This window comes from Rhinoderma darwinii, chromosome 3 (assembly GCF_050947455.1).
Source record: "Rhinoderma darwinii isolate aRhiDar2 chromosome 3, aRhiDar2.hap1, whole genome shotgun sequence".
NCBI classification, from domain to species: Eukaryota; Metazoa; Chordata; class Amphibia; order Anura; family Rhinodermatidae; genus Rhinoderma; species Rhinoderma darwinii.
Window position 1 is genome coordinate 63,839,217 of NC_134689.1, and position 27,091 is coordinate 63,866,307.

The 27,091-nt window shown below is 43.4% G+C and overlaps 1 protein-coding gene across 4 annotated transcripts in view; it reads right to left on the reverse strand.

Moving 5' to 3' along the window:
* Positions 1 to 27,091, reverse strand: part of LOC142748949 (gamma-aminobutyric acid receptor subunit pi-like) — a 628,889-nt gene that overhangs the window by 8,833 nt on the left and 592,965 nt on the right. For 3 of the 4 annotated variants that reach the window (XM_075856380.1, XM_075856381.1, XM_075856383.1), the window contains one exon: positions 13,398 to 15,328. The exons of the other annotated variant lie outside the window; for it this stretch is intronic. In XM_075856380.1, coding sequence (XP_075712495.1) covers positions 15,038 to 15,328 — 291 coding nt within the window. In that variant the 3' untranslated portion in view covers positions 13,398 to 15,037. Of the gene's footprint in view, positions 1 to 13,397; positions 15,329 to 27,091 lie in introns of those variants that run through there. 4 annotated transcript variants of the gene reach the window in all.

Below are 27,091 nucleotides of genomic sequence, written 5' to 3' on the forward strand. Positions count from 1 at the left end.
TGCACAGATACAGTGCCAGGAGCAAGCTCAGAACATATATACAGCACCAGAACAAAGCTCACTACATATATACAGCACCAGAGCCAAGCTCAGTACAGATATACAGCACCAGAACAAAGTTCAGTACATAAGTACAACACCAGAACAAAGCTCTGTACATAAATACAGTACCAGAACAAATCTCAGTACATAAATACAACACTAGAACCAAGCTCAGTACATAAATACAACACTAGAACCAAGCTCAGTACATAAATACAACTCCAAAACCAAGCTCAGTACATATATACAACACCAGAACCAAGCTCAGTACATAAATACAGCACCAGAACAAAGCTCAGTACATACATACAACACCAGAACCAAGCTCAGTACATATATACAACACCAGAACCAAGCTCAGTACATAATTACAGCACCAGAACAAAGCTCGGTACATACATACAACACCAGAACCAAGCTCAGTACATATATACAACACCAGAACCAAGCTCAGTACATAATTACAGCACCAGAACAAAGCTCAGTACATATATACAGCACCAAAACCAATCTCAGTAAATATATACAACACCAAAACCAAGCTTAAGACCTAAATACAACACCAAAACCAAGTTCAAAACATATATACAGCACCAGAACCAAGTAAAGAACTTATATACAGCACCAGAACAAAGCTCCGTACATAAATACAAACCAGAACAAAGCTCAGTACATATATACAGCACTAGAACAAAGCTCAGTATCTAAATACAGCACCTGAACCAAGCTCAGTATATATACTAGTCTTTCTCAAAGAATTAGAATATCATTAAAAGTTAATATATTTCAGTAATTCAATTCAAAAAGTGTCTCTCATATATTATATAGATTCATTACACACAGAGGGATCTATTTCCAGCATTTTTTTCTTGTAATGTTGGTGATTATGGTAGCAGTTAATGAAAACCCAAAATTTAACTCACTCAGAAAATTTGAATATTATATAAGCACAATTTGACAAAAATGATTTTTAATACCGAAATGTTGTCCTACTAAAAAGTATGTCCAGGATCTGCCCTCAATACTTGGTCGGTGCTTCTTTTGCATGAATTACTGCATCAAGGGTGTGGCATGGGGGCAATCAGCCTGTGGCACTGCTGAGGTGTTATGGAATCCCAGGTTCCTTTGATAGCGGCCTTCAGCTTGTCTGTATTGTTGGGTCTGGTGTCTCTCATCTTCCTCTTGACAATACCCTATAGATTCTCTATGGGGTTTAGGTCAGGTGAGTTTGCTTGCCAATCAAGCGCAGTGATACTGTAGTTATTAAACCAGGTATTGGTACTTTTGGCAGTGTGGGCCTTTGCTAAGTCCTGCTGGAAAATGAAATCCACATCTCCATAAAGCTTGTCAGCAGAGGGAAGCATGAAGTTCTCGAAAATGTCCTGCTAGACGCTGCACTGACTCTGGACTTTATATAACACAGTGGGCCAACACCAGCATATGACACAGTCCTCAAACCATCACTGACTGTGGAAACGTCACACTGGACCGCAAGACACTTGGATTGACACCTCTCCACTCTCCACAGTCAGTGATGAAGCAACCTGGGCTTCTATAACAGCTCAGCAGTGCCACAGGCTGATCGCCTCCATGCCACGCCGCATTGATTACACCTCAGCAGTGCCACAGGCTGATCGCCTCCATGCCACTCCATTGATGCAGTAATTCATGTAGAGTCGGAGCCGCGACCAAGTATTAAGGGCATATACTGCACATACTTTTCAGTAGAACGACATTTCAGTGTTAAAAATCATATCATTTTTTTAATTGGGCTTATATAATATTCCAATTTTCTGGTTTATCATTAACTGTTCTCATAATCATCAACATTAAAAGAAAAAATGCTGGGAATAGATCCCTCTGTGTGTAATGAATCTATACAATATATGACAGACACTTTTTGAATTGAATTATATATGTTTTGAGCTTCGTTGTTTTCATATATATGTAATGAGCTTTGTTCTGGTGCTGAATTTATGTACTGAGCTTGGTTCTGATGCTATATTTAAGTACTGATCTTTGTTCTGGTGTTGTATTTATGTAGTGAGCTTGGTTCTGGAGTTGTATATATATACTGAGTTTGGTTCTGGTGTTGTATATGTGTATGAGCTTGGCTCTGATGCTGTATATATGTACTGAGCTTGGCTCTGATGTTGTATATATGTACTAAGCTTTGTTCTGGCGCTGTATATATATGTTCTGAGCTTCTCTTTGGTGCTGTATATATGTATTGAGCTTGGTTGTTATGATGAATATAACTCCAGAACCAAGCTCAGTACATATATATACAGCACCAGAACCAAGCTCGGTGCATATATACAGCACCAGTACAAATACAGCTCAGTACAGAGATAATTTGCAAATTTAGTTTAACCCCTGCCATATAAGTTTGTACGGCATAAAACTACAGCTCCCAGTATAGCCAGAACGATGGTAAGGATATGCTGGGAGTTGCTGTTTCACAAAAAAGAACGATACACACATCATCTCACTGCAGATCATACAGTGACTACAGTACTGAGCAGTCACAGGGAGAATAAAATTTACATTTAGTGACTCACCAGTGACGACTTCTCAGATTCTAGTCATTCTTTTTACTTTTCCAACTGGTCCAGAACTCTATGATGCCTCATGGCCATGACCCATTTCTGCGGAAATGGGTAAATTTGCTGCTCAGATGTCTTCAGAAAGCTCACTTTTTCAACATTTCTGCACCTTTAAACGAAAAGCAAATTCTTATGGTACCACACTCTATGCCCCCAAATGTAATAGTATCATACACTGTGTCCCCGAATATAATAGCGCTACACACTGTGCCCCTAAATATAATAGTAACATACACTTTGCCCCCGAATAAAATTGTGTCGAACACTGTAAATTAATGCACCACACACAGTGTGCCCTGTAGATAGTGCCCCTCATAGAGCCCTCTGTAGATAGTGCTCCCAGTAGAGCCCTCTGTAGATAGTTCTCCCAGTAGAGCCCTCTATAGATAGTTCTCCCCATAGAGCCCTCTATAGATAGTTCTCCCCATAGAACCCTCTGAAGGTAGTAGCGTTCCCTGTAGATAGTGCCCCCGGTAGCGTTCCCTGCAGACAGGGCCCCCTGTAGTGTTCCCTGCAGACAGGGCCCCCTGTAGCGTTCCCTGCAGACAGGGCCACCTGTGCCTTTCACTGTAGCGTTCCCTGTATAGTGCCCCCTGTAGCGTTCCCTGTATAGTGCCCCCTGTAGCGTTCCCTGTTTAGTGCCCTCTGTAGATAGGTCCCCCTTTGGCGCTCTCTGTGGATAGAGCTCCCTGTGGCATTCTCTGTAGATAGAGCCCCATGTGGCATTTCCTGTAGATAGAGCCCCCTGTGGTGTTCCCTGTAGATAGAGCCCCCTGTGGCCTGACGTCCCGCGGCCATGGACATGACAGTATCCCCTCTTACGCCCCATCTTCTTTAGGGCAGAGCGAGAGAGAAACTTCTTCAGAAAGGAAGGAGCATTGAGGTTCTCCTCTGGCTCCCAGGACCTCTCTTCAGGAGCAAACCCCCTCCAATCCACCAAATAAAAAATCTTTCCTCTTACTTTCTTGGTGTCCAAGATCTCTTTAACCTCGAAGGTGTCTGAAGGGCCGCTGGAGGCAACCACAGGGCTAGGAGTTTTGTAAAGCGGTTCAGAACCACCGGTTTCAGGAGGGAGACATGGAAGGATACTTGGGGATACTGAGGGTAGGAGGCAGCCGAAGCTTGTAGACGACAGAGTTGATCTGCTGTAGGATCTCGAAGGGTCCAAGGAACCTGGGAGCAAATTTGTATGATGGCACCCTCAGTCGAATAGTCCTGGTTGACAGCCAGAACTTTGTGCCAGGAAGAAACTGAGGAGGTTCTCTTCTCCTTGTGTCCGCCTTCCATATAATGCAGCCGACCGCCGGCAGGATGGAGGATCGAGTCTGCTGCCAGATCTGCAGAAAGTCCCTAAAAGCAGTATCAGCAGCTCGTACCTCAGACGTATCAGACACCGGGAGAAGAATTTCTGGGTGTTGGCCATAGACAATAAAGAAAGGTGTATTCCTTGTGGACTCGCTGGTGTGATTGTTGTATGAGAATTCAGCCCATGGGAGCAACTGCACCCAGTCATCATGCTGCTTGGAGATGAAGTGGTGTAGGTAGTTCTCCAAGATCTGATTGATCCTCTCGACCTGACGATTGAACTGAGGATGGTAGGCCGAGGAAAAGTCCAACTTTACACCTAGTAGTCCGCAGAGGGCTCTCCAGAACTTCGAAGTGAACTGAACCCTCTTATCAGACACAATATGTTGTGGCAAGCCATGCAGGCGGAAGATATGTTGGATGAAAAGCTTGGCCAGTTGAGTAGCAGAAGGAAGACCGGTCAGAGGAACGAAGTGGGCCATCTTCGAAAATCGATCCACCACCACCCAGACAGTGCTGCATCCAGCAGATAGAGGCAGGCCAGTGATAAAGTCCATAGCTATATGCTGCCAGGGAGCATCGGGCACTGGCAATGGCTGGAGCAGGCCAGCAGGTCTGGAGTGAGCGACCTTGTTAGCTGCATACACTGAGCAGGAAGAAACAAAGTCCATAATGTCTTTGGGCAGCGTGGGCCACCAGAAATGACAGGCAATCAGATCTCGGGTCTTACCGGTCCCCGTGTGACCTGCCAGTCTAGAGGAGTGTCCCCAACGGAGGATTCTCCCTCTGTCAGCCAGGTGCACAAAAGTCCTCCCTGGAGGAATGTCCCCAACTAGCAGGGGGTTGACAGAGACAATGCAAGATGGATCAATAATGTTCTGTGGAATTTCCATGGTGTCATCTGTCTCGAAAGACCTGAACAATTTATCAGCCCTCACATTTTTGTCAGCCGGGTGATAATGGAGCTCAAACTGGAACCTGGTAAAGAACAGCGACCACCTGGCCTCACTAGCATTCAGCCGTTGGGCCGTCTGGAGGTAGGTGAGATTCTTGTGGTCCGTAAAAATTAGGATGGGATGAGCTGCGCCCCCTAGTAGATTTCTCCACTCCTCCAGATCCAATTTGATGGCCAGTAACTACCGTTCCCTAATCGAGTAGTTGCGTTCTGCGGAAGAGAAGAGCTTAGAGAAATAGCCACATACCATTGACTTGCCCTTGGAACCTCTCTGGAACAGGAGTGCACCAGCACCAACAAATGAGGTGTCCACCTCCAACGAGAACTGTAGAGAAGCATCTGGATGATGGAAGATAGAGGCTGACGTGAAGGCACTCTTCAGGCTATTGAATGCGGACTCAAACATACTACACAAACATAGAGGAGGTCACGGAAGATGTCATTAATGAAATCCTGGAAGCATTACACAGGCCGAAGGGCATTACTAGATATTCATAGTGTCCATCACGGGTGTTAGGCTGGGTTCACACACCCTATTTACGGACGTAATTCGGGCGTTTTAGCCCCGAATTACGTCCGAAAATACGGCTCCAAAGTGTCGGCAAACATCTGCCCATTCATTTGAATGGGCTTTTCGATGTTCTGTGCCGATGGTCATTTTTTTTACACGCCGCTGTCAAAAGACGGAGCGTAAAAAAGACGCCCGCGTCAAAGAAGTACCTGTCACTTTTTGAGACGTAATTGGAGCAGTTTTACCTTGATTCCATGGAAAAACAGCTCCAATTACGTCCGTAATGGACGCAGCGAAAAGCGCCTGCACATGCCATTACGTCTGAAATTCAGGAGCTGTTTTCTCCTGAAAACCGCTCCGTAATTTCAGCCGTATCGGACGCTGCCGTGTGAGCATACCCTTTAAATGCAGTCTTACATTCGTCACCCCGGCGAATCCGGATTAGGTTGTAAGTCCCACGCAGGTCTGCGTTGGAAAAAATCTTGGCACCACATATACGATCCTATAGTTCTGAGATCAATGGCAATGGATACTTATTATTCACTGTGATCTAGTTGAGACCCCGGTAGTCGATACAGGGATGCAGAGAACCATCCCTTTTCTTGACGAAGAAGAACACAGTTCCTGCCGGGGAAGAAGACTTCCGCATGAAGCACTGCTCCAAGTTCTTTTTAACATAGGCGGACATGGACAGAGTCTTTAGTAAGGAGAGAGGATATACTCTACCACGGGGAAGGGATGCACCAGGAATCAGCTCGATAGGACAGTCATACGCCCGGTGTGGGGGCAGCATCTCCGCCTCCCTCTTGCTGAAGTCGTGCACATGGCCACGTCGATTATTTTCTATGAGCCTGGACTGCAGAACACGGCCGTAATAAGACATGTCCGTTTTTTCTGTGGTCCAGGCTCCTGGGCCATGCATGGACCGTGGAAACCATGTTCGTGTGCATGGGCCCATAGAAATGAATGGGGCCGCAATTCTCACGTGGATTTTCGGAGGAATTGTAGCCGCAAAAACACGTTCGTGTGCATGGGGCCTTAGTGATAAAATTTGGTAGATACATTCAGAAACAACCAAACTTTTGCCAAAAATTTGCATTTTTCTCAATTTAAATGTATCTACTTGTAAGTCAGATAGTAATACCACCCCAAAAAGTTGCTATTTAACATCCCCCATATGTCTACTTTAGATTGGCATCATTTTTTGAACATCCTTTTATTTTTCTAGGACGTTACAAGGCTTATAATTTTAGCAGCAATTTCTCACACTTTCCAGAAACTTTCAAAAGGCAATTTTTACAGGGACCAGTTCAGTTCTGAAGTGGCTTTGAGGGGCCTATACAATACAAACCCCAATAAGTCACCCCATTTTATAAACTGCACCCCTCAAAGTATTCAAAACACATTTAGAAAGTTTCTTAACCCTTTAGGCATTTCACAAGAATTAAAACAAAGTAGAGGTGAAATTAAAAAATTTAATTTTTTGGGCAGAAATTAATATTTAATCCATTTTTTTCTATATCACAGAAGATTTAACCAGAGAAACGCAACTCAATATTTATTGCTCAGATTCTGCAGTTTTTAGAAATATCCAACATGTGGCTCTAGTGTGCTAATATACTTTAACACAGGCCTCAGAAGCAAAGGAGCACCTAGTGGACTTTGGGGCCTCCTTTTTATTAGAATATATTTTAGGCACCATGTCAGGTTTGAAGAGGTCTTGTGGTGCAAAAACAGTGGAAACCGCCAAAAAGACCCCATTTTGGAATCCCACAGGTTTTTCATAGATTTTATTAGAATTTGTATGTGAAAATTATTATTTTTTTTTTTCCAATAAGATGTAGATTTAGCTCAAAAATGTTCATTTTCTTAAGAAATAAAGGAAAAAAAAGAACTGCAGCATCTGTAAAGCAACTTCTCTGGATTACGGAAATACCCCATATGTGGTTATAAACTGCTGTTTGGGCACATGTCAAGGATCAGAAGAGAAGGAGCACCATTTAGCTTTTGAAGTGCAGATTTTGCTGGATTGGTTCCTGGGCGCTATGCCGCATTTGCAAAGCACCTGTGGAAGTCAAACAGTGGAACCCCTCCCAGAAGTGACCCCATTTTGGAAACTACACCCCTCAAGGTATTCACCTAGGGGTATAGTGAGCATATTAATTCTGCAGGTGTTTTGCAGAAATTAGTGTGCACTTGATGTTGCAGAGTAAAAGTGGGAATTTTTCCATAGATATGCCAATATGTGGTGCCCAGATTGTGCCACCATAACAAGACAGCTCTCTTATTATTATGCTGTTTCCCAGTGTTAGAAACACCCTACATGTGGCCCTAATCTTTTGCCTGGACATTCGACCAGGCTCAGGAGTGAAAGCATAGCATGAAATATTGAGGCCTTATTTTGCGATTTACAAAGTATTGGTTCACAATTCAAGAGGCTCTGATGTGAAATAATAAAATAAATCACTGAGAAATGACCCCAATTTTGTAAACTTCACCCCTCAAGGCATTTATTAAGGGGTTTAGTGAACATTTTCACCTCACAGGTCTTTTCCATAAATGAATGCGCTGCGGATGGTGCAAAGTAAAAATTTTCAATTTTCCCTAGATATGCTATTTCAGTGTCAAATATGTCATGCCCAGCTTGTGCCACAGGAGACACACAACCCAAAAATTGTTAAAAGGGTTCTCCTGGGTATGGCAATGCCATATATGTGGAAGTAAACAGCTGTTTGGGCACACTGTAGGGCTCAGTAGGGAGGCAGCGCCATTTGGCTTTTGGAGCGTCGATTTTGCTTGGTAGTAGATTTGTTTGGTGTTTTACTGGTATTTCAATTTATAATGTGGGGGTACATGTAGGCTGGGCAGAGTAAATCAGGAGCATAGTCAGGTGGTATAATAATGGCGTAAAAAAAAACAATAAAATAATCCATAGATGTGAAGCAATCCTTTATGCACAGGCCATTATCGCACTGATAAATTGTGTCATTTCTTATCCCCCTTTTGGAACACACTCTGCACGTATGCAGTTTGGGGAATTTTTCTGGGAAAGTGTTGTCCTGGTATAATACGGGCACCCTCTCCTAGCAGACATGTTTGGGCCCTACCCTTCCTGGTTCCCTAATTTTAGGGCTTTGATAAATCGCCTTTTGAAACAGAAGAAATGTTCCCTTTGGGCCGGCACAACTGCATATTCTTTCTTTCCTGACTTATTGGAGCCTTAACTAATTTTATTTTTTCATAGACGTAGTGGTATGAGGGCTGTTTGCGGGACGAGCTGTAGTTATTATTGGTACCATTTTGGGGTACATGCGACTTTTTCAACACTTTTTATCCTATTTTTTTGGGAGGCAAGTTGACGAAAAAACAGCAATTCTTGCATTGTTTTCAAGGTTTTTGTTATACAGAATTCACCATGTGTTATAAATTACATGCTAACTTTATTCTGCGGGTCAGTACAATTCCGGCGATATCAAATTTATAGCACTTTTTATGTTTCACAACTTTTTGCGCAATAAAATTGCTTTTGTAAAAATAATGTATTTTTTCTATCGCCATATTGTGAGAACCATAACATTTAATTTTTTTTCTACGGAATTGTATGAGAGCTTGTCTTTTGCGAGATGAGCTATAGTTTTTATAGGTGCTATTTTTGGAACCATGCGACTTTTTGATCATTCTTTATTTCAATTTATGTAGGGCAAAGTGACCAAAAAACAGAAATTTTGTCATTGTTTTTATGTTTTTTTTTATGCCGTTTACCCTGTGGAATAAACAACATAATATTTTTTATAGTTCATGCCGTTATGGTAGCGGCAATACCAAATAGGTATGGTTTATTTATTTTTTTCAATAACAAAGGACCTGAAAAGTGAGAAAGGGTGATTGTGTTGTATTTTATTACTTGAAACTTTTATTATATGTCTTACAACTTTTTTTTTTTCACTTTTTTTAGACTTTTCTTTGCACTTTATGTTAGTCCCACTAGGGGACTTAAAGGTCAAACTGTCTGATTTTTTTTCTAATACATTGCACTACTTGCGTAGTGCAATGTATTAGAACTGTCAGTCATTCACTGACAACAAGCCGATTAGGCTTCGCCTCAGGGCAGAGCCTAATCGGCTTCTGTAATGGCAGAGCAGGAGGCCACTGTTGTCATATAAGCAGTCGGTAGCCCTGAAATCGCATGCAGGGCTGCCGATCTGCTGCCAACCTCTAAGATGCAGCTATCTAAGGGGTTAATGGCAGGGATCGGAGCTAGCTCCGGTTCCTTCCATTACAGGTGGATGTCAGCTGTAACATACAGCAGACATCCACTGCTGATGATGCTGGCTCAGCTCCTTTTAGGCTTTTAGACTTCCGTGCTAGGCAACCGGGAGGCCAGTAATAGGCCTCCGGTTGCCATTGCAGCCACCGGCACCTGGCAATTTCATTGCTGTGGTGCCGGTGAGCTGTTGCACCCCTTAAATGCAGCGATGGCTTTTGATCACTGCATTTAAGGTGTTAATGGTGGGGATCGGAGCTAATTTCGGTCCCCGCCATTACAGCAGGGTGTCAGCTGTAACATAACGACTCAGCTTCTGAGCCAGTGTCCACCATTTGTCGTATGGATACGGCAAAATGCGGAAGCACTAGCTTTCTATGATGTATCCATACGACAAATGTCGGGAAGGGCTAAAGGCTTTTGAACCTTTGAAAGGGATTTTTATTTTATTTTTAATAAAAAGGTCAATCAGTATTGATTGGTGCGATTTTATAATTCATTTTTATTAAAAAAAAAAAAATACTTTTTGAGATACAGCTGCTTTGTATCCTGTATACAGAGCAGCTGTATCGTGCGCTAAGATCTGAATCCATCAGTCCCGTGGAACTGATTGGTTCAGTGTCAGCGGGTCCTGCGTGTCTCTGACACTCAGGATCCACTTGTAATCTATTACATCAGAGACACGCAGGACCTGTTTTCTCTGAATCCATCAGTCCTGGGGACCTGACTGGAACAGGATTTAGCGAACTATACAGCTGCTCTGTATACAGAATACAAAGCAGCTGTTAAGGATCTGCCAGGCACAGCTTCTGTGTCTACGCCCATAGGTAATCAGTCTGCACCTGCTTCTATGTTCGGAGGAAGATTGTGATTATGTAATGATGGGGGTAAGGAAACAGACAAGTGAGCCCTTATCTACCCGCCACTCAGTCCCTGCCTACTTGCAACGACCCGCCCTAGGCGACGGGGTACAACTGGGCGACCGTCCCTACGCTCAATAAGTGCACGACAGACAAACAGACAAGGGTACACAGAAGCAAGGGAAAAGGGGCAGTTGCCCACGGCAACACCGTGAGCAACAAGAGTGGTGAACGAGCCGAGTCAAACCAGGAGTGTACAAGGTACCAAACGCAGAGCAGGAGAGTAGTGAACAAGCCGAGTCAAAACCAGGAGTGTACGAGGTACCAAATGCAGAGCAGGAGAGTAGTCAGTAAGCCAGGGTCAATATGAAGCAGGGTCAAATAGTTCAAGAAGCTGCAGCAGGGCCAGGAAACCAAACGAGAAGAATCACAAGCAAGGAGGAACAGGAAAGGCAGGTATAAATAGACAGAGGGCGGGAGCTAGCTCCGTCTGGCCAGGCTGTGATAGGCTCTCCCACTCCTAGGCCTGCCATCCTGAGTGGTGGAAGATGGAGCCAGTCTCACAGACATAGAAGCAGGTGCAGACTGATTACCTATGGGCATAGACACAGAAGCTGTGCCTGGCAGATCCTTAACAGCCGCTGTATCTTTTATTATAAAAAACACTTTCAAAGGTGTACATAGCCTTTAATGTCCATTGATATAGAATAATTTCCAGTACTCGTTTAAACAGTCGTATTACATACTTTTATAATTGGTAGAATGAAAATTTCCCAACATTGGTAGGATAAACATATCCTTTTTTACGGATGTAATAACAGCTATTGGTTTGATTCATGTCTTTATGTGCCTTTAATAATAGAAAAAATATATTTAAATTCATATATTGCCATTTAATACCTTTTTTCCTACTTTTCTTCTTCCTCCAAGATGGGTCTTATTGGCAATCATTATATTTTACTTGTTCCTTTATTTTTGTTAAGCCTGGGCTACTACTAGACTTTTGGTAATACTACGGATTGATTTTAACTATTGATCTGCAGCTGCGGTCCAAATAAATACATTGAGTTCTTGTGAACTGCAGCTGTCACTCAATAGTTAAATGCAATCCGTAGCACTATAAAAACTCTAGATGTAGCCCTGGCCTTAGGTTATACTGTGTTTTAACAATTAATTTAATCCACTTGTATTTTTATAAGGTAATTTTTTACTTGTTATGCCTTTAAAAATCTTAATACAATTTAATGTTTGAAAAAAAAAAGTTTTGCTACCTCTCTGTAAAATACATCATTGGACTTGGCTGCTCTGCAGTGTAATGTTAAGCTCCACCTCCTCTGGGTGGAATCTCAGCAGGTCCCTTACAGGTTCTGCCTGAAGTCCTTACAGTAAGTAGGGGATGAAGAAAATGTGTGGTTCTTGGCAATACACAGGGCCGATTCCAGCTGTTCTGCTGCCTGAGGCAGAAAATTCTCATAGTGCCATACACTACTCCCCTAAATATAATAGTTTCATACACTGCACCTCTAATTGTAATAGCGCCATACACTGTGTCCCTGATTATAATAGCACCATACACTGTGTCCCTGATTATAATAGCACCATACACTGTGTCCCACACACAAACAGTACTCCCTGTAGATAGTGCCCCCATAGATCCCCCTGTAGATAGTGCCCTACATAGATCCCCTGTAGATAGTGACCCATATACAGCCCCCAGTAGATTGTGCCCCACATATAGCCCCCCTGTAGATAGTACCTTACATATAGCCCCCTGTAGATAGTGCCCCACATATAGCCCCCTGTAGATAGTGTGCCACATATAGCCCCCCTGTAGATAGCTCTCCAAATATAGCCCCCCGTAGATAGTGTCCCACATATAGCCTCACCTGTAGACTGTGCCCCACATAGAGTTCCCCTGTAGATAGTGCCTCACATATAGCTCCCCCAGTAGATAGTGCCTCACATATAGCCCACGCCTGTAGATAATGCACTACATATAGCCCACTGTAGATAGTGCACTACATATAGCCCCCTGTAGATAGAGCCCCCCTGTAGATAGTGCTTCACATATAGCCCACCCCTGTATATAGTGCCCCACATATAGTCAACCATATAGATAGTGCACTACATATTGCCTCTCCTGTAGATTGTGCCCCACATAGAGCTCCCCCTGTATATAAGTGCCCCATATATAGCCCCCTGTATATAGTGCCCCACATATAGCCATGTATATAGTGTCCCACAAATAGTCCCTCCTGTAGATAGTGTCCCATATATAGCTTCCCCTGTAGATTGTGCCACACATATAGCTCCCCCTGTAGATAATTGCCAACTTTACATACCTTGATCCCATTCCCGCACCCTCCTGTGTCGTTGCAGGTCTGCTGGGGTTTAACGACGCAAGCGGCGCAATGACGTCATCGTTCTGCTAGCATCGTTGAAAGGCGCTGATTGGTGGGGCAAGTCATTCTGCCCCACCAATCAGCATCACTGTAAGGCGCTGAATGGTCGGGTAAGATTCCGAACTTGCCCGGCCATTCAGCGCTTATGCATGTAATTGTATATGCGTCCTATAGACGCAGGTACAATTAGTGCAGGAGGGGGTGGCAGCAGCTATATTCAGTGAACGGTGCGGCCCTGGCAATACAGAGCTCAGGACTGACATCAGTTGGGTGCAAATGTATAATTAAAACTAGCCTGATTTGTGAACATGCATTTTAATTTTCTTCTGCATATTGTTTTTTTATTTTACTTGAGTCCTGAGGTAGCGTCTTTTATAACAACTTTGAATTCTGCTGCAAGCCCAGCTTAGGTATGATTTGTAAGTTATAATACACATTAAAAGCAGAGACCAGTTCAACATTTATTAGGCAATATCATCTCAGTGATAAAGTAGAACTTTTGTTAATGAAGACAACATTGTTTTTCATTTGTAACTATACACAATATGACCAAAAGTATGTGGACAACCCTCCTAATTATTGAGTTCAGGTGTTTCAACCACATCCATTGCGAACAGGTGTATAAAATCATGTGCACAGCCATGCAATCTCAATAGACAAAAACTGGCAGTAGTAGTATGGGTAATACTGAAGAGCTCAGTGACTTTAAAGGTGCCACTGTCATAAGAGGCCGCCTTTGACACAAGATGGCTTGTGAAATTTTCTAGATCTTCCTTGGTCAACTGTAAGTTAAAGCATTTAGAAGTAACGATAGGTCAACCACAAAGTGGCAGACCACGCAAACTCACAGAGAATGGGACTTCCGAGTGCAGAAACACACGGGGGGGGGGGGGGGGTATATATTCTGACTGGCGCTTTATACTCTATGCCAGTTTTAATAGAAAACAAGCTGGAATAAGATCCAACAAATTTATGAAGAGGTGCACATCTCAATAAATTTGGTGCATATTCGGCTGTCAGTGCATCACTAAGTGAAATCTACGTGAGTCACAAGCTGCCGTAGAATTCCGCTATAATTTATGCCAGTTTCTGGCGTGAACTGAAGTAAATGCGTAGGGACATAGATGGCCCCATCCTTTCACTAAGCTCAACCCACTTTTTAGAAAAGCTATGAGAGTGCTGGCATTAGCTCAAGTTGTTTTTTTTTTTTACTTTTGAGCTGTTTGCGGCTTTTCTACGCAAGAAAACTGTTGTTAAATTCCCCCCACACTGCGTAAAAATAGCCTATCCTCTGTTGCATCACTCACTACACACATCAGCACAAGAACCGTGCGTCAGGAGCTTTATAAAATGGATTGCCGTGGTCAAGCAGCTGCACACAAGTCTTACATCACCAAGCACAATGCCAAGCATTGCATTGAGTGGTGTAAAGCACACTGCCACTGGACTCCGCAGTTGTGTAAAGATGTTCTCTGGAGTGATGAATCAGGCTTCACTATTTGGCAGTCTGATGATGAATCTAGGTTTGGTGGATGCCAATAGAACTTTACCTACTGGAATGCATAGTGCCTACTGTAAAATATGGTAGAGGAAGGATAATAGTATGGACTATTTTTCAGTGGTTGGCCTAGGTCCCTTATTTCTAGTAAAGGGTAATGCTAATGCTACACCATACAAATACATTAAAGGCAATTAAATGCTTACTATTTTGTGGGAACAATTTGAGGAAGGCCCTTTCCTGTTCCAGCATGACTGTGCACAAAGCAAGGCACATTAATTCAAGGTTTGATACTATACCTGACCTCACAAATGCTCTTTTGTCTGAATTATGAAACAAATTTCCACAGGCACACTCCAAAATTTGGTGGAAAGGCTTACCAATGTGGCAAAAGGGGGCCCAACACCACATTAACGCCTATGGTTTTGGAATGGGATGTTCAGCAAGCTCATATAGCTGTGATAGTCAGGTTTCCACATACTATTGGCCATATAGTGTATATCTATATACAGTACATGTACGGTTTTGCAAGTGCCTCATTACTGCCACACATGTATAATAGAAGATATTGCTTCAAATTATAGATGCTTCCTTTTACATATATAGGTAAATAGACCAATAGATTAAGTTCACTATTAAAAATACTAGAGGAAAAGCCACTCTGGAGAAATGGTCAATGTTTTCAGGATTTTTCACTGTGAAAAAATTGACATACATGTCTAATTGGTCCCTCATTTTAAACCAAAAGCATAAATTGACTCTAAACCGAGTTGTACAAGTTTCTGATTTTAAGATATTATTTTCCATGTTATCCTCTTCTGAACTTCTTTCTTTAGAATCATTGACTAGAATGACAATATTATCTTCCTGTTCTTCAAGCGGAATCTTAAACAGAGCAAAATGAAGTTATTAGAAAAGCTACTGTATGGAGTAAGGAAAAGTATGCACATGTAAACGTTAAATCAATAGAAATGCATTAAAACTGTCTTTGTAAGACCCATCACATGCAATGCCCATAAAGTAGCTACAAACCCAGCAGTGCCCATATACTAGTGAAAGACCTGGCAAGGCTCCCCGAAATGGCTATTTCTTTAGTGCTGATATTGTAGCTCCAACAGCATAATATAACAACATCTGCAATATGCAAGCACACTGCGTCTTCTGCTAAAAATTGAAGACTCTATATGTAGGCAGCTACATGACTACTGCATATAGATTGTGGTTCCTGTACAGATCAATGCTAAAAAAGAACGCTATAGTGTAATTTTAGTAGTTCTACGCTTACAAAATTTCGAGATGAGCAAAATGCTAATTAATATATTGTTTTTTTTTGTGGGTTTTTCCCCCCCTTGGGGTTTAAAGTATTAGAACAAATATGAAGTTAAATAGTCACTAACTTTTCAACAAACTTTGCTTAAATCACTGGTATAAGTCAATATAAGAACTTTGTAATATATCTTATAAGAGAAAAATACCTTTTTCTCCACTTATCAGGCTCTGTCCCCCACCCACCCATCTGCTCACTCACTCCAGCTCCTCAAGACAAGATGGACTTACTGAAGGATCACATTACAGCAGCTCATAGAAGTCTATGGAAAGAGAAGGGGGAGAAGGGAGCCAGAGCATAGTGAGAGAGTGGCAGGATTCCACAGGATAGGTGATAATTGTCTGGTTGCTGAGGGTCCCACCGCTGGGACACCCACCAATCGTGAGAATGAGGGTCAACCATAGTGAGAGAGATATTAAATAGAGTGGCGGTCGAGCATGTGCACTGCTGCTTTATTCAAAGTCTATGCAGGGAAACAGTCAAGTACAGCACTCGGCAATCCTGTGGACAGGTGATAATATTGTATTCTAGGAGAATCCCTTTAACCCATTAAGGACACAGCCTGTTTTTGCCTTATGGACCACGCCAATTTTTTCAAATCTGATATCAGTCACTGTAACTCATAATAACTTTGGAATGCTTTTATTTTTCAAGCGATTCTGTGACTGTCTTGTTGTGACACAATGTACTTTCAGTTAGTGGTAAAATTTGGTCGATATATTCAGTGTTTATTTGTGCAAAACACCAAAATTTAGAGAAATTTTGCAAAAATTTGCATTTTTATCAATTTAAATGTATATGCTTGTAAGACAGGTTTTTTTGAACACTTTTATTTTTCTAGGTCGTTACAAGGCCTAAAACTTTAGCACTAATTTCTCACATTTCAAAAAAAAATTAAAAGCCTTTATTTAGGAACCAGTTTAGTTCTGAAGTGGCTTTGAGGACCCTATATATTAGAAGCCATATAAATCACCCCAGTTTAAAAACTGCACCCCTCAAAGTATTCAAAACAGCATTTAGTAAGTTTAATCCTTTAGGAATTTCACAGCAATTAAAGAAAATTGGAGGTGACATTTACAAATTCTATTTTTTTTTTTTTCAGAAAATATGTTTTAATCCAGAGAAATGCAACTCAATATTTATTGCCCAGAATCTGCAGTTTTTAGAAATATCCCACATGTGGCCCTAGTGTGCTACTGGAGTCAAACACAGGCCTCAGAAGCAAAGGAGCACCTAGAGGATTTTTTTGCCTCCTTTTATTAGAATATATTTTCAGCACCATGTCAGGTTCTAAAAGGTCTAGTGGTGCCAAAACAGTGGAAACACCCCCAAAAAGACATCATTTGGCAAACTACACCCCTCAAGGAATTTATCAACTGGTATAGTGTGCTTTTTGATCAGGTATTTTTGTTGAAATTAGTTGAATTCGGCAGCGAAAATAAAAATCTACTTTTTCTCCGCTAAGATGTAGACATTTTTAATTTTTACAAGGCATAAAAGGAGAAAAAGCACCCCAACATTTAAAAAGCAATTTTTCCCTATTATGGCAATACCCCATATGTGGTAATAAACTGCTCTTTGGACACACAGCAGGGCTCAGAAGGGAAGGAGCACTATTTGGCTTTTGTAGCTCAAGTTTTGCTGGAATGGTTTTTGGGTGCCATGTCGCATTTGCAAAGCCCCTGAGGGTCAAAACAGTGGAAACCCCCCAAAAGTGTACCCATTTTGAAAACTACACTCCTCAAGGAATTTATCGAGGGTGTAGTGAGCATTTTGACCACACTGAATTTTTTGCTGAATTTAGTGGAATTAGGCCGTGAAAATGAAAATCTAAGTTTTTTTCTAATCAAATTTAGTTTTAGCTCAGATTTTTCATTTTTCACAATAGATAAAGGAGAAAAAGCACCCCAACATTTCTAAAGCAAACACTTCTGAGCACGACAATACCCCATATGTGGTAGTAAACGGCTATTTGGACATACGACAGGGCTTAGAATGGAAGGAGCGCTATTTGGCTTTTGAAGCTCAACTTTATCTGGAATGATTTTCGAGTGTCATGTCAAATTCGCAAAGCCCCTGAGCTGCCAAAACAGTAGAACCCCCCCCCCCCCAAATGACACAATTTGGGAAACTACACCCCTTAAGGAATCTAAGTAGAAGTTCAGTTTGGGGTTTTACTGGTATTTCAGTTTATAATGTGGGGGCATGTGTAAGCTGTGCGGAGTACATCAGGGCATATGTAAGCTGTGCGGAGAACATCAGGGCATAATAAGGTGGTATAATAATGTGGTATTCCATTTTTTAATTTCATTTGTTTGTCAAGCAAGGTGACCAAAAACCATCAATTCTGACAATGTTTTTATTTTTTTTATTTCTTACACTTACTTTATTCTGCGGGTCAATACGATTACGACATTCCATATGTATTATTGTTTTTAATGTTTTGCTGCATTTGCACAATAAAATCCCTTTATTTCAAAATAATGAATTTTTTGTGTCACCATATTCTGATGATCTGAGAGACATAACTTTCTTTTTTTTCCAGCCAAAAGAAGTTCTGTAAAGACTTGTTTTTTTGCAGGGACAGGTTGTAGTTTTTATTGGTACTATTTTGGGGTACATGTCACTTATAGTTTGGGTTGTTATGAATGTGGTGTTAACAAATAATTTTTTTACATTTTCATTTTATTCCGATAATAAAAGTCTTATTTTTACACTTTTGTACATTTTATTAACTTTTTTTTGACTTTGATTTAATTTAAAGGCCAGAATCCCTGTTCTTTATTCTAATACATTGCACTATCCATGTAGTGCAATGCATTAGCGCAGTCAGTCATAAACTGACAGAAAGCCTATTAGGCTCCGCCTCCGGGCTATCGTACTTGGCAGACCAGGAGGCCATTGTTAGGCCTTTTTGATCGTGGCATCTAAGCGGTTAATGGAAGGGATCGGAGCTAGCTCCATTCCTTGCCAATATAGCGGGGTGTCAGCTGTAACAAACAGCTGACACCCGCAGCTGATGGTGCAGGCTCAGCTTCTGAGCCATCCTCTTGTTGCGACCGGAAGACTTTTAAGCCCCGCCTCCGGGCGCAGGTTAACAAGTTTCCATACTTGGCAGACAGGAGGCCATGTTAACAATGGCCTCCTGTTGCCAAAGTAGCAATTGTTAACCCCAGAATCGCGTCGCGGGGTGCCGATCTGCTAGTTAACCCATAGATGCAGCGCTTGCTTTTGAGCGCTGCATCTAAGGGGGTTAATCGGCCAGTCTGGAGGATAGCTCCAGTCCAGGCCTTGCAGCAGGGTATCAGCTGTAATATACAGCTGACACCCACTGGTAATGGTGCAAACTCAGCTTCTGACCCCGCACCATCACCACAATGTATAGTTACGTTGAGTTGCGGGAACTCATTTCCTGCAGCGATGCAAGTGTACGTCTGATGTCGTTAAGGAGTTAAGCACTGTTGTAGCTATTATTTCTGCACTCTTTGGGATTGGCATTTGGAAGCTTGCTATGCTCCCAACAAAATTTCATATATTCACATGTTCTACAAATTTAAGCAAGGGTCACAGTGCTGTGATGGGTGAGCCAATCATAGCATAAAAGTCTACTGCGCCAGCAGTGCGTAAGCAGATCAGTGTGGTGTGAGCAGCAGAGAGGTCCTCTTACTCCCTCTCTGCTAATTGATAATGTCCTAAACCCCACCATCCCAAGTGGAGCCCAGTTAACCACACAACTGTCCTTATAAGGCTATAAAAATTAAGGAGGGACAGGAAGATAATTGGAGTAGTGGTGTATGACTTCGACTAATATCACTGTGTGTATCTGTGGAGAACTAAGGAGGGACAGCGAAGGATAATTGGAGTAGTGATAATGCACAGCTGCTACTCTTACTGTCTACATCTATGAAGACATAAAGAGAGAGAGAGCAGAGTGAAGTTTAAGGTATGACCACTATGACTACCATGACAGTTCAGTGTGCCATTTATCAATTCACTTGGATTTACCAACCTTATGGATTGAATTTGCCCAGTGTTCCAAATCCCCTCCTGCTTCTATTTTTCGCTTACAGCTATTCCACAAATGTAAAAGGCAATCAAAGGGAACAGAAAAGCAGCTCTCAGGCACTCCGCTGTATCATTAATTTAAGTACAGACACGAGGACAATTGGTATCGGGCAGACCCAGGATTACTTGACGGGCCACTGGTTAGTATTGTCACCTCCAGACGCTGCCCCTACATAGTTACGTAGTTGATAAGGTTGAAAAAAAGACACAGGTCCATTAAGTCCATCCTACCCTGCTAATGCAGAGGAAGGCAAAAACCCCCATGAGGTTGATGCAAATTGCCTCATTAGGGAAAAAAATTCCTAGCCGATTCCAAATATGATCATCAGAATAAATCCCTGGATCAATGTCTCATCTCATAACTTGTAATTTTATATTTTTCAATAAAGGCATCAAGGTCCTTCTTGAACTTGCTCATAGAATCAACCATCACAACATCCTGTGGCAGAGAGCTCCATAGTCTCACTGCTCTCACAGTAAAGAATCTCCGTCTGTGATGAAGGTGAAACCTTTTTTCCTCTAGACGTAGAGGATGCCCCCTTGTCATTGTTACAGGCGAAGGTGTAGAAAGATTATTAAAAAGATCTCTGTACTGTCCAATTATATATGTGTACATTGTAATCCGATCACCCCTAAGCCATCTTTTTTTCTCAATAGCCCAAGTTTGATAACCTTTCTTGGTACTGCAGTCCACCCATTCCATTAATTAACTTGGTCATCCTTCTTTGCACCAATGAGCACTGTGTATATGAATAGAGGCAGCTACAGCGCCGCTGCCTCTATTGGTCCTGGTGATCATGTGACTGGTCACATGATCGCCAGGATGACGTTAGTGCCAGACTACTGCTTGGTCTTACTAGGCCCAGCACAGCGCTATTAGTGAAAATAGTCATTATAAGGGTATGTGCACACACTTACAAAAAACGTCTGAAAAGACGGGGCTGTTTTCAATGGAAAACAGCTCCTGATTTTCAGGCGTTTTTTTAGCAACTCACGTTTTTCGCAGATTTTTTTACGGACGTTTTTGGAGCTGTTTTTCTATAGAGTCAATGAAAGACGGCTCCAAAAACGGCTCAAGAAGTGACATGCACTTCTTTTTTGCGGACGTTTTTTTATGTTGCCGTTTTAAAAAACGTCCCGTCGGAAGAGAATGGCCCGAAAACTGGCTGAAAACACTACGTGTGCAAATACCCTACCAGTGGAAAAATATGGTGAAGAAGAAGGTAAAAAAAATATGGTCCCCCAAAGGTCTTTTCTGACCCTTGAGGGACAGACCATAATAATAAAAAAATAAAAGTAAAATAAAGTGCAAAAAAAATGAATAATAAATACACAAAAAATACCCACCCATAAAAAAACGTTCCTCCCGCTAATCAATGTCGTAACGCTAGCCCTGACCCAATTACCCCAATATAATCATGTAATATATTAAAATTTACAGTAGACAAGGACGATCACAAATAAAAAGTCTATTTTAGGGTAAAACTATGATATTACCAGAAAAAAAATAGCTGAAATGTAAAAAAGCTTATTTTTTTTACTATTTCTTTTCAAACTTTAAGCCTTAAAATTCTAAAATAGCAAAAAGGACCTGTATAAAAATGCTGAAAAAGAAATCTGCATTGCTTACAGAAAAAAACATCACAAAAATCACGTCGCTAGCCCAACAAATAAAAAAGTTATAGCTGTTTAATTAACGAGTGCTAAAAATGGCTTAACAATGTCTGGACCTGAAGGCTCAAAATAGCCCGGTCCTGAACCCGTTAAATTTACTGTCCACCAATATCCCCAAGTCTTTTTCAGTACTAATTTTACCCAGTGTTTTATCATTCAATGCATTGTAGAAATTGTAGCATTTGTTTCCTTGGCCCAAGTACATAAACTTACATTTATTCACAATAAACGTCATTTGCAAATTCTCTGTACAAACCTCCAGCTTCCCTAAATCCCTCCGTAGTATTACATTATCCCCCTCTGTGTTGATTACTTTGCAGAGCTTAGTATCCTCTGCAAATACTGAAATTATACTCTGTATACACTCTACAAGATGATTAATAAACATATTAAAAAGAAGAGGGCCCAATCATGACCCCTGTAGAACCCCACAGGTAACTGTGACCCACTCTGAGGATGTACCATTAATAACCACCCTCTGTTTTCTATAACTGAGCCAGTTGTTAAACCAATTACACATATTTTCCCCATCCCTTTATTTTTATTTTATATACCAATCTCTCATGTAGCACAATATATACAGTATGGTTCAAAACATACATAAGTCCATCAAGTTCGACCTGGGGATGGGAGAAAGGGAACGGATGGGAGAAACTATAGAACGTTATTTTAGCCCTATTGATCCAGAAGAGTGCAGCGGTGTTGAGGGAGAAGATGGCTAGAGCACCTCCTTGTAGATAATGCCACACAGTGTCCCCTGTAGATAATGCCAAACAGTGTCCCCTGTAGATAGTGCCACACAGTCTCCTGTAGATAGTGCCACACAGCCCCCCTTTCAGATAGTACCACACAGCCCCCCTTGTAGATAGTGCCACACACACCCCTTGTAGATAGTGCCACACACAGCCCCCATGTTGCCAATGCCACATACTGCTCTTGTAGATAGTGCCACATTCACCCTTGTAGAACGTGTCACACACAACCCCCTTGTAGATAGTGCCACACGGCCCCCTTGTAGATAATGCCACATGGCCCCCTTGTAGAAAGCTCCACACACCACCCCTTTGTAGATAGTGCCACACAGCGCCTCCCCTTTTAGATAGTGCCACACAGCGCCTCCCCTTGTAGTGTCTCACACCCTCTTGTAGATCATGTCACACACACACCCCTTGTAGATAGTGCCACACACAGCCCCCATGTTGCAAATGCCACATACTGCTCTTGTGGATAGTGCCACATTCACCCTTGTAGATCATGTCACACGCAGCCCCCTTGTAGATAGTGCCACACGGCCCCCTTGTAGAAAGTTCCACACAGCACCCCTTTGTAGATAGTGCCACACAGCGCCTCCCCTTTTAGATAGTGCCACTCAGCGCCTCCCCTTTTAGATAGTGCCACACAGCGCCTCCCCTTGTAGATAGCGCCACACAGTGCCTCCCCATGTCACACACACCCCTTGTAGATAGTGCCACACAGTGCCTCCCCTTGTAGATAGTGCTACACAGCGCCTCTCCTTGTATTGTCACACACCCCCTTGTAGATAGTGCCACACAAACCCCTTTGTAGCTAGTGACACACAATGTCCCCTGTAGATAATGCCACACACTGTCCTATGTAAATAGTGCCACACAGCTCCCCTGTAGATAGTGCCACACAGCCCTCCTTGTAGCTAGTGCAACCCCTCTTGTAGATTGTGCCTCACACAAACTCCATTGTAGATTGTGCCTCACGCACAAACCCTTGTATATTGAGACACACACACACACACACACACACACACACACAGACACACCCTTGTAGATAGTTCCACAAACACATCCTTGTAGATAGTGCCACATACACACACTTGTAGATAGTGCCACACCCCCTTGTAGATAATGCCCCACAGCCCCCTGTAGATATTTCCACACCCCCCTTGTGGATAATGCCACACAGTCCCCTATATATAGTGCCACTATTGCCACACTCTATTGCAGATAGTGCCACACCCTATGTAGATAGTGCCGCAACACACCTCCCTGTAGATAGTGCCAGATAGCCCCCCGTTTATTAGTGACACCCGCTTGTAGATAGTGACATACACTCACTGTAAAAAGTGCCACACAGCCCCCTTGTAGATAGTGCCACACACCCCTTGTAGATAGTCCCACACAGCCCAATGTAGATAGTGCCACACAGCACCCCCCTTGTAGATAGTGCCACACATCCCCATTGAGCCACACAGTGCCTCCCCTTGTAGATAGAGCCACATAGTGCCCCCTTGTAGATAGTGCCACACAGCCCTCATTGTAAATAGTGCCACACACACCCCCTTGTAGATAAGGCCCCCTGTAGATATTTCCACACCCCCGTGTGGATAATGCCACACAGCCCCCTTTAGATAGTGTTACACCCCTATTGCAGATAGTACCACACCCCCTGTATATAGTGCCGCCACACACCTCCCTGTAGATAGTGCCACATAGTCACCCCTGTGTAGATAGTGACACCCCCTTTAGATAGTGCCACACATTCCTCCTTGTAGATAGTGCCACACAGCCCCCCTTGTAGATAGTGCCACACAGCACCCCCTTGTAGATAGTGCCACATAGCACCCCCTTGTATATAGTGCCACACAGCACCCACTTGTAGATAGTGCCACAAGTGCCTCCCCTTATAGATCGTTCAATACAGCCCCCCTTGTAAATAGTGCCACACCTCCCTTGTAGATAATGCCCCACAGCCCCATGTAGATATTTTCACACCACCTTGTGGATAAGGCCACACAGTCCCCTATAGTTAGTGCCACTTCCCTATAGCTGATTGTGCCACACCCCCTGTAGATAGTGCCACATATCTCCCTGTGTAGATAGTGACACCCCCTTGTAGATAGTGACACACACCTCCCTGTCGAAAGTACCACACAGCACCCATTGTAGTGTAGTGTCACATAACCCCCATTGTAGATAGTGTCACATAGCCACCCTTGGAGATAGTGCCACATGCCCCCTTGTAGATAGTGCCACATAGCCCCTCCTGTGTAGATAGTGAAACCCCCTTTAGATAGTGCCACACAGCCCCCTTGTGGACAGTGCCACACAGCCTCCCTTGTAGATAGTGCCACGCAGCCCCCCTTGTAGATAGTGCCACACAGCCCCCTTGTAGATAGTGACACACAGCCCCCTTGTAGATAGTGCCACACAGCCCCCCTTGTAGACAGTGCCTCACAGCCCCCCTTGAAGATAGTGCCACAGATCCCCCCTTGAAGATAGTGCCACACAGCCCCCCTTGTAGATAGTGCCACACAGCACCCCTTGTAGATAGTGCCACACAGCACCCCCTTGTAGATAGTGCCACACACACACATCCCATTTTAGATAATGCCCCACAGCCCCCTGTAGATATTTCCACACCACCTTGTGGATAATGCCACACAGTCCCCTATTGTTAGTGCCACACCCCTATAGCTGATAGTGCCACACCCGCTGTATCTCCCCGTGTAGATAGTGACACCCCCTCCTTGTAGATAGTGACACACACCTCCCTGTAAATACCATACAGTACCCATTGTAGATAGTGTCACATAGCCACCCTTGTAGATAGTGCGACACACCCCCTTGTAGATAGTGCCACATATCTCCCTGTGTAGATAGTGACACCCCCTTGTAGATAGTGACACACACCTCCCTGTCGAAAGTACCACACAGCCCCCATTGTAGTGTAGTGTAGTGTCACATAACCCCCATTGTAGATAGTGTCACATAGCCACCCTTGTAGATAGTGACACCCCCTTTAGATAGTGCCACACATTCCTCCTTGTAGATAGTGCCACACAGCCCCCCTTGTAGATAGTGCCACACAGCACCCCCTTGTAGATAGTGCCACATAGCACCCCCTTATATATAGTGCCACACAGCACCCGCTTGTAGATAGTGCCACAAGTGCCTCCCCTTATAGATCGTTCAATACAGCCCCCCTTGTAAATAGTGCCACACCTCCCTTGTAGATAATGCCCCACAGCCCCATGTAGATATTTTCACACCACCTTGTGGATAAGGCCACACAGTCCCCTATAGTTAGTGCCACTTCCCTATAGATGATTGTGCCACACCCCCTGTAGATAGTGCCACATATCTCCCTGTGTAGATAGTGACACCCCCTTGTAGATAGTGACACACACTTCCCTGTCGAAAGTACCACACAGCACCCATTGTAGTGTAGTGTCACATAACCCCCATTGTAGATAGTGTCACATAGCCACCCTTGGAGATAGTGCCACATGCCCCCTTGTAGATAGTGCCACATAGCCCCTCCTGTGTAGATAGTGAAACCCCCTTTAGATAGTGCCACACAGCCCCCTTGTGGACAGTGCCACACAGCCTCCCTTGTAGATAGTGCCACGCAGCCCCCCTTGTAGATAGTGCCACACAGCCCCCTTGTAGATAGTGCCACAAAGCCCCCCTTGTAGACAGTGCCTCACAGCCCCCCTTGAAGATAGTGCCACAGATCCCCCCTTGAAGATAGTGCCACACAGCACCCCTTGTAGATAGTGCCACACAGCACCCCCTTGTAGATAGTGCCACACACACACATCCCATTTTAGATAATGCCCCACAGCCCCCTGTAGATATTTCCACACCACCTTGTGGATAATGCCACACAGTCCCCTATTGTTAGTGCCACACCCCTATAGCTGATAGTGCCACACCCGCTGTATCTCCCCGTGTAGATAGTGACACCCCCTCCTTGTAGATAGTGACACACACCTCCCTGTAAATACCATACAGTACCCATTGTAGATAGTGTCACATAGCCACCCTTGTAGATAGTGCGACACACCCCCTTGTAGATAGTGCCACATATCTCCCTGTGTAGATAGTGACACCCCCTTGTAGATAGTGACACACACCTCCCTGTCGAAAGTACCACACAGCCCCCATTGTAGTGTAGTGTAGTGTCACATAACCCCCATTGTAGATAGTGTCACATAGCCACCCTTGTAGATAGTGCCACATGCCCCCTTGTAGATAGTGCCACATAGCCCCTCCTGTGTAGATAGTGAAACCCCCTTTAGATAGTGCCACACAGCCTCCCTTGTAGACAGTGCCACACAGCCCCCCTTGAAGATAATGCCACACAGCCCCCCTTGTAGATAGTGCCACACAGCACCCCTTGTAGATAGTGCCACACAGCACCACCTTGTAGATAGTGCCAAACAGCCCCCTTGTAAATAGTGCCACACACACCCCCTTGTAAATAGTGCCACACACACACCCCATTTTAGATAATGCCCCACAGCCCCCTGTAGATATTTCCACACCACCTTGTGGATAATGCCACACAGTCCCCTATAGTTAGTGCCACACCCCTATAGCTGATAGTGCCACACCCACTGTAGATAGTGCCACATATCTCCCCGTGTAGATAGTGACACCCCCTCCTTGTAGATAGTGACACACACCTTCCTGTAAATACCATACAGCCCCCATTGTAGATAGTGTCACATAGCCACCCTTGTAGATAGTGCGATACGCCCCCTTGTAGATAGTGCCACACAGCCGCCCTTATAGAAAGTGCCACCCCCTTGTAGCTCGTGCCACACA